At 42.7% G+C, this 12,948-nt stretch overlaps 1 protein-coding gene across 1 annotated transcript in view; it reads right to left on the bottom strand.

The window, feature by feature from the left end:
- Positions 1–4,406: 4,406 nt before the first annotated feature.
- Positions 4,407–12,948, bottom strand: part of TMEM44 (transmembrane protein 44) — a 37,728-nt gene continuing 29,186 nt past the window's right edge. Inside the window, exon 10 of the mRNA XM_063101055.1 lies at positions 4,407–8,673. Coding sequence (XP_062957125.1) covers positions 8,563–8,673 — 111 coding nt within the window. The 3' untranslated portion in view covers positions 4,407–8,562. The remainder of the gene's footprint in view (positions 8,674–12,948) is intronic.

Consider the following 12,948-nt stretch of genomic DNA (forward strand, 5'->3'; position numbering starts at 1 on the left):
CTCACTCTGTGGGCTCTGCTTTATGGCTCCTGACATGCCATGGCTGACATCCAGACCGAGTCCAGGCCCTGCTTCCCATCCCTTGCAGCGGAGGCTACAGCACTTGCTTGGCTAGGAAACTGACTCACTCAGGGTGGAGTGGGTAAGTCACTGCTCGCCTAGGGGGATCTATTTCTCAGTGAAGGTGCTATCAAAGGGGTGACATCCTCTGCCACTCTCTGCTCACTCAGAAGACAGTGGAGTATTTCAAAATGTCTCAATCCTGCCTCCTCAGAAGTTCAAATGGCTTTACTCATACAATCTCATAATAAAAATGTACTCAGGGCCTAAAAGACATCCAGGGGAGTTTTAAGGAAATCTGGAACTAGATTTAAAAAACGGGAAGCCTAAAAAACCAATTGCTTCATGCTGGGGAAGTAATGATAATAACTGATATCTTCATAGCATTTAGGAGTTGAAAAGACCCTTTCAGGGTTTGTTTTCAGTTTTTGCAGCCACCCAGTAATGCAGGTAGAAGTCGGGTAGACATTTTGGGGGGGTGCTGCTGGCTGGTATGGGGATCTGAACCCTTGACCTTGGTGTTATCAGCACACTCTCTAACCAAGTGAGCTAACTGGACAACCTCACATTTTTTTTTTTTTTTTTAATAAGAATAACTGGAATGGAATCCCACAGCTGGTGAGTGGTGAGAATCAGGACTTACCCCAGGCCTTCTGGGTCTAAGGTCAATGACTGCCCTGTGCATGTCAGGCCAGAGCTAGCCCTCTGGAGACCACCCCAGGTGCTGACACTGCCAGGCACTCATGTGCTTCAGCTCAGGCCTGAGTGCAGGCTGCTCTTGCTGGGATTGGTGGCAGCACTTCTGAGCCTGTCGCTTTATTGTGTACTATCTTATCTCAATAGGAAAAGGCAATTCAGGGGAAGAATTTCCTTGTCACAGTGCTCCAGACTTTCCATTGTCCAGCTTGCTTAGCCCCGGTTCATCCCCTGGGTCTGACCATTACTCATATCCATGGAGGCACATTATCAGGGCTGTCTAAGATATAGGGCCTATTTTTTTCTCAGTACTAGACAAACTGGAATCTGTCCATGCTTGGTGGCCTGATGTCATGCCACAATTAGCAGGCTCAGAATCCTGCCACACTTGTGAAGCTGCTTGAAAAGCAGTCCCTGGTAATCTAGCTCTTTCTTTCACAAAGCCCTAGGATTTCAGGGTCCTCTACTGGCAAGTGTGATGGAGATTTGTGGAGAGCCAACTCATGAGGGGATGATTGTGAGAGTCTTTCTTTAATCCTGTACTTTCTCCTCCAACATGAAAGAATAACACAATGAACATGTTTATACTATTCACCTGCACTCACTAATTGTTTCCATTTTGTCACATTTGCTTTATCTCTGTGTACATATATACCTGAGAAATGTATACTTTTTTTTCTGCTGAAACACTTAAAATTAAGTTGCCAAATCATGCTTCACTCCCAAATAGTTCAACATGTATATCTTAAGAATAGGGCATGCTCCTACACAACCATAATACTAGTATCACTCTCAAGAAATGAAACAATAATGTTAGCTAACATACTGTACATATTCAAATTTCCCCAATTGTCTCAATAATCCCATATAGCTCACCCCATGCCCACCCCCACTTCAGACTCCTTTAAACTACAACAGTTCTCTTCCTTTTTTGGTCTTTCATGACACTGACATTTAAAAAAAGTCAAGCTAGTTGTTTTTTGTAGAGTGTCCCACAATATGAATTTGTTTTGGTTATTTCCACAAAAATACATTCCATTTAAAGTATTTTGGCAAGAATACTTCATAGATGATTATGTGTCCTGTTCCAGATATTACATCAGGAGGTGCGTGATGTCAGTTTATCCCATTTTTAGTGATATGAATGTGATTACTTGATTAAGCTGATATCCTTATTAAGGTGATTTCACCATTGTACAGAAACCCATTTCCCCTTGTAATTAATAAAGTAATCTGTGGGGTGATACTTTGAGACCATGTGAATATCCTATTCCCATTAATCTTTCACCTAATACTTTTAGCAATTATTGAGGTCCCTGCCTGTCAATTATGGTGGTTGCAAAATGGTGGATTAATTTTCAGCTTGTTTTTATCTATTTTGAAAATAAATGTATATTCATTATAGAAAAAATATAAAATACTGAAAAGTATAAAGGAAACATCATTTCTATATACACACTGAGAGCAAGATAAAAAATATAGCATTAATACACAGAACACTTACTTATGAATTTCCTCTTTCCTTATGTTTATGTGGGTTTTATTTGGGGAAGCCTTTTTTAGTTTGTTTTGTCTAATTATAAATAGATATATGCTAAGTGAAAAAGTTATATACTTGGGAGAGCATGGTGCTGATAACACCAAGGTCAAGGGTGCAGACGCTCTACCAGTCAGTCACCAAACAAACAAAAAAAAGTTTATAAGACATTAACAAGGATATAATTCATAAATATATCCTGATAAAGTTACTTTTTAAAAAAATTTTTTGAATGCCCTTTTCCTTATTCAGGCTAAGGCCTCCAGAAAAATTCTATCATTTTTTTTTCTTGCCCTGCTTTTAAGTACAACTTGGCTGTCATATTTTCCCAGGGGCTTTTTCCTGCTTATTTTCTCTGGTTTGGGAGTAGTTTCTGTCAGATCTCCTATTACCCTTTCTGGGTCTTATGGGACATGATTGGCAATGAGCTGACAGTAGGACAGCTGCTTGAGGCAAGGGGCTTCTTTTGGAGTAAAAGATATTTGTGCTGCAAACTTTAAAGAAAAGTGAATTTTAGTGAGAAATATAAAAATTTTTTTTTAAAGACTAGTCAAGTCCAGTAGTGAGAAGGCAGAGAGTAGAAAAAGGAGTTAGATCTGTGACTATGAACAACCAACTGAGATAACGCACTACCTTTAGCTGGTGGGACTGATATTTTTTATTTGGGGGATGTATTTCAAGTGCTTCCACAGTCAAGAAACCCCTATTCTACCAGGCAGCTGCCAAAAAGAGAAAAAAAAACCCTCTACTACAAGAATTTACATACACTCTTTACAATCAAACTTACAAGACTTTTCTGATCTTATTAGTAAAATTTTTTTTCTTATAATTGCTAATAATAGCAATTGGTCTCTTGTGTTCTATTTTTATTACTTGACATTATCTTTTGTAGACTTTTTTTTTTTTACCGTGTTAGAATTGGGAATCCATGCTGTGAAAACAGGCAAGCTACTCAGGCACTTTACTAGATGATTTCAAGGTAACTCAGGTCTGTTCTTCAGTCTATGGTTCTATGATCTAGGTTTAATGGCAAAATATCACTTCTTCATTAAAGTATAATGTTTAACCTTTCCCAACAGTAGAGTTTTGGGGCTTTATCATTTTTTCTTTTTTTTTTTTTTTTTTTTGCTATTCTAAATAGTTTTATGAGAACATCTCATACAAATAGATCACTTTTTAAAAGTAATTTCCTGAGGACAGTGTTTCTCAAAGAGTAGTACTGGATCCTCTGTAACAGAATCACTTGAGGGGCTTGTTAAGATTCCCAGGCCTGGTCCAGACCTAGGAAGTCCTCAGATGGTGGAACCTAAGAGCCTATATTTGAACATCAGAGCTTTAGGATATACATATTCCACAAAGTATGATAATTAATTAGAAGGTAAGGCTTATGAAATGGCCCTTTTCATACATGGCCAGGCTGTCCTTGGGAGAGACTGTAGTGGCCCTTTTTCCAGTTGTGGGTTTAGAAAATCCTTCAGACTTGCAGTGGTAATTCCAAGCGCTAAAACAGCTACCAGAGAAGTAGTAGGATGAAGAAGGGAAAGGTCAAGTCTAGAGCAGAGGAGGGGAACTCCTAGCCTGCCCTGAGGGCAGATGCCCGTGGGAGCGGCCCCAGCTCAGGAAGAATGGGGTGGCCAAGGAGGCCGTGGCTGAGGACTCCACGCAACCCGCGGATGTGAAGACCGTTCTTAGCACGGTTCTCAGCACGTCGGTGGCCTGTGCTAGCTACTGTGCCTCATTAGCCTGTACTCACTGGAAGCTGGAGATAATCTAGCCAAAGGGAGAAAAAGTATAATTTTAGAATCTATAACTGAAAAGCACGTTGGAAATCAAACCTAACGGAGAAAACTAGAACAAGCCGAACAGTTAAAATTGATTGCCTCAGGGAAAAACAAAAACAAAAACAAGCCGTTGCCGGAGAAGCAGGACTGTTGGGGCGGAGGGGCTGGGCACTGTTGCTTTTCTTCATAATCCTTTTGGTACCGTCTGATTCTTTTTTTAAACCTTGTGCCTGCACTATTTTGATTTCAAAACCAAACTTTGAATGTATTCAAAAACAAGGAGGATGGTTACCGTCTCAAATACGCTCGGAACCGTAAAATAACCTTGTAATTACGTCCTTAGACCCCAGTGGGGTGAAAGCCACACTACGGGGGTCGCCGCCGGCGGCTCTCCCGGGAGGACACTCTGCTGTCGCGACGTCGGAGCCCGCGCGCTGCGGCTGGAGGAGGTGGTGGCGGAGCGCGCACGCGCAGAGCCGCGCGCTCCCTTTTTTCCCGGAAGTCTCCGGCCGGTGGTTTGAATGGTCCCCAAGATGTCTGCGGATGGCTGCTTCTCCCAGGAAGAAGGCAGTGAGAGTCGGGGTTCAGTTCTGACCGGTGCCGACAGTGCCCCCTGTCTACAGCTCGAGGAAACCCCTTACTGCCCCGTCGGGACGATCGTGGATGAGACCCTTGGAGGTTGAAAAGGGGGTCAAGGGCCCCTGACCCCGGAGAGGCACTAAATCCCACCGCAATCACAGCGGCAGACCCCGAGGATGAGGAAGAGAAGACCCGAGCTCCCTGCCGGCAATACCGGCAGCTGATGGAAAATTTCCAACAGAATTGGCAGGGTAAGCCGAGTTCTCCCAGTGACAGGTCAACGAAGGCTCTTGAAGAAGTTTAACGCTGTTTAGTGGAGTGTCCTGCTCAAAAGCAGCAGCCCTGAATGTCCGGTGCCTTGTGTGGCTTTCAGAATTAGGTAAAGAAAAAGCAAATTAGATGTTCTCTCAGCCATTTGATCTAGCGCCATTCCTTTAACTTCCTCTCTAAGATCGCCCCTCTCACCTGATGATCTTTGGAATACGGGACAGGCATGTTTAACTTCAAGACATCTTCCTCAGCATTTGCAGTATGTCTTGAGTTCGTTCAAAGCAGAGCCTCCTCTACTAAAGCATCGACCTGAACGTCAGGGGAAAAAAATGTAAAATCGAAGAGAGTAGAGCAATTCCTACACAGTTGGAAAATGTGGAGGAGAAGGATCAAGAAAGGACTGAAAAAGAAGTACCGAGAATCTTGGAAGTGTTGCAAAATTATTCTGGAGACACTCCTAAGACTCCTCTATCCTTTTCCTTAGTGGTTGACACAGATTTTGTTTTAAATGATTGGTAAAATCCAAACAGAAAGAAGTGTATATTACAATGAAACCTATTTTCAAAGCATATCTGAAATTTGTTTTATTATAATGGCTCTTTCTTGAGTGTTTATAAAGATGTCAGTCTTTTTTGGGTAACAAATTCACCGGCATATTCATAAAAGAGAAAAAAGGAAAGAAATCTGGTCTTTCATTTTACAGATGAGGAAACCGTGACCCATAAAGGGAAATGACAAGGATCACACTGAACCAGACCTAGGAACTGGAGCCCGGCCATGCTCCTTGGCCCCGTGCCTCTCCTTACTCATACCCATTGTAACAAACGTGTGTCATCAGATGATGCTCGTAAATCTCTTCATCATACTGAAGTTCTGGGGGGACACCAGGGGATTATTTCTTCAAGATCTAGAAAGACTTTAAGAAAATTTTAGTAATTAGAGCTCTCCCTAAATGATACAGACTTCTTTGGCAGATGAAACAGGTGAAATCTTTTTTTTTCAGTGGAGCTTAAGCAGGGGCTGGATAATCACTTACTGGTAAGGGGATTCAGGCCCCTGAAATACCTTCCATCTGTAGTTCTGATTCTTCGGTTACTGTCTTTCAGTGCATGTGTCCAGGAAGTATAGGGAGGAAGGAAACTAATCACTCTTCAAAGTCTACATTGAGTCAGCATTATGTTATGCAATTTTACATGTTAATTCACTTAGTCTTCACAGGCTTTCTAGGTAGGTATTCTCATTCTATCTCAGGAGTTCAAAAAGGTCAGGTAACATGCTCTGAGGCACGCAGACAATAGGCAGCACAACTAAGACTGTATTACACCATCTCCCATCTCCAAATGAGTAGGCAGGAGATGATGATTACAGTTTGTTCCCCAGTCCCTCCCCAGTCTAGATAACTACTTGCAGAGCTCAGTGGGGTCATCAGGGCAAGTAAAATCTATTGCCCTCCCAGCTTGACTAATAGGTAGGGATGAAGCTGCAACGGAGGCCCTCTCCTACTTGGAGAAAGGCATTTTGGTTGGCACCTCTTCACAAAGGCTCCAGAGTTTCAGAGCTTTGCATATAGGCAGATTCTCACTGAACAATGAAGCCAAACTTTGCTTCCAAAATTCCCAGTTTGATGGTTCACTGTGGATGAAGAGACTTAAGACTCAGCTTTGAGACAAGCTGGGACCACACTGACAGGAACTAGTTTGTGAAGGGAGGACTCTGGGATGATGGGATCTATAGAGATAGAGATACTTGGATAGATACTTGGACCTCAAGTAGCTACTCAGTCAGGAAGATCATTTAATGTTCTCGGGGGAATGGCCACATCCACCAAGATCCAACCAATTTCTGGTGTCCCAGGGAGAATGACCTAACCATCCCCCTCCCCAGGGGGGGATGTGCTAAAGGCAAACTCCAGAGGTGTCCTATTCCCATGCCTTCCACCTTTCTACACATGAACCTCCTCCTGCCCTGCTGTTAGCACTCAGTACCCTTTACATTAAACACGTTCCCCATGTTCACTCTGTAACCATGACTCTGCTTCCTAAAAAGTAGCCATAGCGATGAAAAACTTACCAATCAGATGTGGCATACCTGAAGCAAGTCAGTCCCTTTCCTACTCTGGTATCTTCCACGGCTACTTGTTGGCCACAGAAGCATCAACTCCCTAGCCTCCATGGTCTCATTTCTTTACAGCCTCTTCGCACCTCCTACAGTCCATACTGTACCATCCATCCTGGCCACATCAGATTCCTCCTTCCTTGACTACATTCCTCCCTCCCCTGCCTTCAGTTCTGCCTACTGTTTCATCTTCTGGAATGCTTTTCTCTCCCCAACCCTGGGCATCCATTCAAATCTTCTTCCCTCAAAGTACAGCTTCAGTGGTTACGGTCACAAAGCAAAGCTGACTTAAGCAAACTTTGCCTTTCAAGAGAACCAGGGGCCAAAGCAGTTCAGGTAAAGGGGATAAATAAAACAGCTTTAAGTTCACTTCCTGTTCAGGGGTCACTCAGGAGATTAGGATCTATGCAGAGACCACAAGAACCAACTGGCTTCCCTTCTTTATGCTGCTGGGACTTGCACTCACCCTGAGGATAAACTGGGCAGCTGCAGCTGACTCACACAGGCTGTTGTGGGTCAGCCAGGAGCAGAGCTGTTTCTTGGCATTTCTCCCAGTTCTCTTCATGGCAGACTTCTGTGACTATGCTGGGATTCTGATTTGTCACTGTACTCCACAGTGAGAGACTTTAATTCATTCCCTCAAACTTTATTCACTCCAGTGTTTGCTGCCACCTTAATCCCATTCCCTCACCCTTTCCCTCACTCATGATCACAGTATCACAGTAATCCTAAAATGAGATTGCTGTTAGAATTTAACACTTCCCACTGTGCCTTTTACCCTTTGCATGCTTTTAGTTACCTCCTGAAGCATACAGTCCCCCACTCCTGCAAACTTTGCCTTAGCACACTCCGTGCTGGGTTGGAGGAAGTCCTGTTACCTAGAGCAATTTGCTTTGCTTGTCCTTGCAATACCAGTGATCTCACATGCATGAGGTTGACTGTTCAGTTCTATCTATAGCTTCCAGCAGATAACCAAAGTGGGTGAGTAGAGGGCAGGAGCCAGGTCCCATCAGTTCCTGTGTATGTGTCCCAGGCTCTCCAGCACGTGGATTTATCTTTTTATCTCCTGGGCTTAGCCAGGTCTTGCAGAGTGGGCTCTGCTGAGATCCAAATACATTAGCCGTTTGTTAGGAGAACTCAGTCCTGGCACTTAGCAGGTTTTCAGTTTATGGTTAGATCTCAAGGGAATAGAGGAAAAGGGGAAAAAAAGGAAAAGAGGGTTCAATGATCTTTGGATGAAGGGTTATCTTTACAAAGCAAGAGCCATCTGTGAACTTCAAATCTTCAGAATGAACTCCGGGCATATCCAGGTCTGTGCACAGAACCCAAAGTCTCAGCTCCATTCTAAGCCATGATATGTAGACCGGCCAAGCTCAATGACAGCTCCTGGTTCCTCCCTCTCCTGGGCAGCTTCTGCAGCAGCTTAAATTCTTGCCACGGGTGTCACTACAGGTTGATCCCTGCTCAGTTACTGACAAATGCCTGACTTTGGGCTCTGAGTTGATGGGCTGGTTCCAGAAAGTGTTAATCATCAGAGGTCAAATCCACTGGCCTCAAAGAGCCCCTGTGCACCTGGGGTCTGAGCATCTCCGTGTTGTCTTTGTTCTCTTCAAGGTTCATGTCGTCAGGGTCCCACTGTGGAGAAAAGACACAAAGGGTACCTGGGTGGAACAGATCCTTCCCATATATTACAATCCCCCACCCCAAACAGCAGCTCCAGTCTGGTTCTCATGACCCAGGCACAGACAAGGACAAGTAGGTAAGGACAAGTTAACCAGGCTAGTGTTTCTAGGACCTAAGGGGACAAGTTTAGCTTTAAATTAAGGAATTAATGAACAGCCACCCTGAACAGACCAGCTCCACCTATTTTCCCCCCACTGTTCCCCACCTTCACCAAGTCCTTATCTAGTGAGACTGAGTCATGTTCCCTTTATTCTGAGAATTCTTACCTCCATGCCAAACTTATTCCTGGAAAAGACCAGGCAAACTCAACCCATTCTTTATGGCCCAGGTAAATACCTCCTTCTCCAGGAAGCCTACCTTTATTGCCTTAGCCCACTGAACTCTTACCCGCTTCCCTCTGTATTACCTATACCAGTCATTTGCACCTGAGCATGGACAGCCTTGGCCTTTCTTTGGACATCTCTGCCTTGTTCTCTCAGATGGTGAGCTCCTTAAGAGCAAAATACAGGTCTGCCTTTACCACCTATATTGTGTTTCCTCTAAACTTGAGGCTCAGCAGATTTATCAAAAACAATACTTAAAACCCAGTTCAGAGTGGTGGGCACTACCAGTGAATATTCCATCACTCTGACTCAGATAAGTATGGGAAATTGAAATTTGCAAGGTTAAGAGTGAAAGATTAAAAAGAATGAGCATAAACATTGATGAAGCTCTTTGCAAAGTCCTATTGTTCTAATGTGATGGATTAGGGAGAGAGCTTTGCACATGGGTCAAGATCAAGGGGATCCTTAGTGCCACCTTTGAAGTTCCAGCCACAGACGCAAGTGAGGATCGGGCTCAAGTTTTCCTCTTGTCACCAACTTGCTTTCTCTTCCTTGGAACTCAGTATCCCCATGTGTAAGCTGTAGTGTTCGATTAGCAATTAGATAATAAGATCTCTTCCATGTCTAAGCTTCTATGACTGATGATTCTGAGTCATAAGGTCACATTTGACAGTATCAGGAGACCCAGGAAATAACAAGCCAAGGCAACATAGGACGTGTCAGCATGGGTCAGATGATCTATTTGGGCAAAATAATAGACCCAGGCATGGACATGCACTCCAAGAAAGATGCTCTACCATCGAAGGAAAAAGAGAGCGAATGAGAGAGAGATAGAGATAGATAGATAGAGAGAGAGAAGAAACAAATAATAAAAGAAAAAAAAAAGGTGTTCTACCAGCTGCTCAAACTGAAGCTGAACCAAACAGTCCAGGCCTTAGAAGTCCCAGATAGAGTCTTCAAGGCTCCCTAAGCCAATGACATAATGCCCATGAAATTATAAAACACGTTTTATAAAACATGTTATATAAAACACAAACTGTGGCATTATTTTGAACAGAAAGAGCCAAATTCAATTAGTGATTTACAGATAATAACTGAACCAAGTTCTACTAATTGGTGATTTAAAAAAAAGTCACGCTAAAAAGATCACCTCATCCCCAGTGACCCTACAGGCCAGGGAATAAGCTGATTTGGTTCATGCACTTCAGCCCCCTGTACCTGTTTGGGGCTGTGCCAGCCACTGCCAGTACAAACTTCCCATTTATTTGTGGTTGCAGACTTGGCTGGACACCTTTAACCAAATCCCTTTCTGACATTATCAAAGACGCCAAGTAAACAAGCTCACCCAGCCCCTCAGCCTATGGGACCCACTTGCCCAGTGTTCTATTCTCTGAGGATGGACAGTATACCCTTTGATCAATGCTGTTTCCAAGCTAAGGCCCAAGTCCTAGATCATAGTTCTCAGAGTGTGCTCTGATCCAACCACCCCAGAAGCACCCAGGCTGCTGGTTAAAAGCTGATGCTGGGGGCCCATGCCAGCCCCTCTCTGTGGATTAAGACCTAAAGTTCTCCTAGGGTGATTCTTAGGTGCTCAGATGTTTTAGAACCACTGATCCAGCTCCTTAAATGGCTTCCTAAGAGTTATTCTTGCTAATCCTGACCAATTTAGCTGCCTGCAAACAAGAAACCTACCACTTTGATCAACTGACCTCTTTAAAGTAATATATCTCTTCAAAAACATTTAAAATCTCTTTCTTCTGAATCCTCAGAATAATGCATTTTAAAACTTCATCTTAAGTAATAAAAACATTGCTGGAAACCAGACATAAAGAGAATTTGAGCAAAAGATGATCTATTCTCATATGGGAAATAATCTGGGAGATGACAGGCACAGGGAGTTGTCATAACACATGTGCTCATAGGTCACTTGGAGGCCAGGGTGGCACAGAGAGACAGGAGCCAGCTGCCCAAGGTCTCAGAATGTGTGGGACTGTTCACTGCAACAGCTATTGCATCCATGCCCAGCACTACTGCCATTAGTGGCCTGTAGCTTTTCTGCTTTCTCACGGACCCTTATTCCAAACCATGTTTCTTCTCTGGGCCCTTACCAGATAGTTGGGGCTTATCTGAATACTGCCCAAAGCAGAAAGAACTCTGAACTGAGAGAGCCCTGAAAGTGCCAGTGATCTTCAGACTTGCCTCTCATTTTTACATTTTTTTAATTACAGGAATTTGTCACGGGCCCAGCCATCCAATAGGGTCTAACAAAAACAGGAATTGAAATCAAGCCATATGAAGCCCTTCCTGCAAGAGAGAGACAGCATGATTATCCATACGTGCTCTGAGTTTAGGGCCTCCCAATACTTCTGCTGCAGAATAAAAAGAGAGATAGAAAAAGTATTGGACTGATTCTGCCGCCATCACAGAGCAGAGCAGAGCTCAGTGCCAGTCCCTGACTGCTCAGTGAGCCAGGAGACAAGCCCTCAGAGGGTTGGAGGACAAAGGGACAGCTGATTTCAGCAAGCAGGACTTACAATTTTGTTAAATAATCAGTAAGATAATTGTGATAATTACGAATGGCTGCAGGTCCTGGGAAAAATTACAGTCTATAGAGATTTAAAAATTACTATTATTAGAAATTATTATTATTAAGAGTAATAATAATAAATCTCCCATTTATTAACCACACAGCTGAGATGACTCAAACCCATAAACTAAGAAAGACAGATGCAAATAAAATTCTTGCCTTGCAAATATGGGGTATTTGCTACCAGCCAAGATTCAATTTTAATCAGCGTTTACTGCATGGTTGGTTCTACTCCAAGCCTCAGATATGTCAGACTTAGGTTCTCAAAGGGCGGTGCCATGGTCTGCTCTCGTTCCTGCAGCACTTCATGCAGTGCCTGGGAGACCTGTATTTCTGACATAGAGCTATGAATCTGCAAATTTCTGTTATACTGATCCGTGAATGTCTGTTAAACAGCTAACAATCTGAACAGTCCACAGGATTTGGAGTTATTATCACATTAAAACAAAGTCTGTACTGTTCAAGTCTTTTACATTTTCATTTTAAATGACTTTTTAATTATAGGATTTTCAATCACACACAAAGGTAAAAGAAATATCTAAAGAACACCAACGAATACATCTGCTTTTATTTGGTCTAACTCCCCAACTTTTTTTGTCTTGAATTTTTTTCTAAAAAAGTAAATAAAATTTTTTATTTTTATAGCAGTTTTAGTTTTACAGAGAAATTGAGCAGAAAGTACCCATACCCTCCCCCCACCCAGTTTCTCCTATTGCTGACATGTTACACTGGTGTGCTACATTTGTTACAACCATGAATCAATATTGATATATTAATATTAATTTCATATTAGGGCTCCCTCTTTGTATTGTACAGTTCTATGGGTTTTTCCCAATGCATAATGCCATGAATTAACCATTACACTATCATACAGAATAGTTTTGCTGCCCTAAAAATCCTCTGTGCTCTACCTATTCATCCCTCTCCCTCCCTCATCCCCTAAAATCCTGGCAACCACTAATTTATTTTCATTACCTCAAATATTTATTTTTTTGTGTTTTCTCTTTATTTTTTTACTGGCTAAAGTATTCTTTATTTATTTATTTATTTATTTTTGTCGTTTTCGTGACCAGCACTCAGCCAGTGAGTGCACCGGTCATTCCTATATAGGATCCGAACCCGCGGCGGGAGCGTCGCTGAGCTCCCAGCGCCGCACTCTCCCAAGTGCGCCACGGGCTCGGCCCTAAAGTATTCTAAAATAAATAATTTCATCTGTAAAAGCATCAGAATGTATCTCATACATAACTTTTTTTAAAAATCCTAAACACAATGCCATTATTATACAGAACAAAATTATAAATAAGTCCTTAGCTTTCA

Source organism: Cynocephalus volans, chromosome 1 (genome assembly GCF_027409185.1).
Source record: "Cynocephalus volans isolate mCynVol1 chromosome 1, mCynVol1.pri, whole genome shotgun sequence".
NCBI classification, from domain to species: domain Eukaryota; kingdom Metazoa; phylum Chordata; class Mammalia; order Dermoptera; family Cynocephalidae; genus Cynocephalus; species Cynocephalus volans.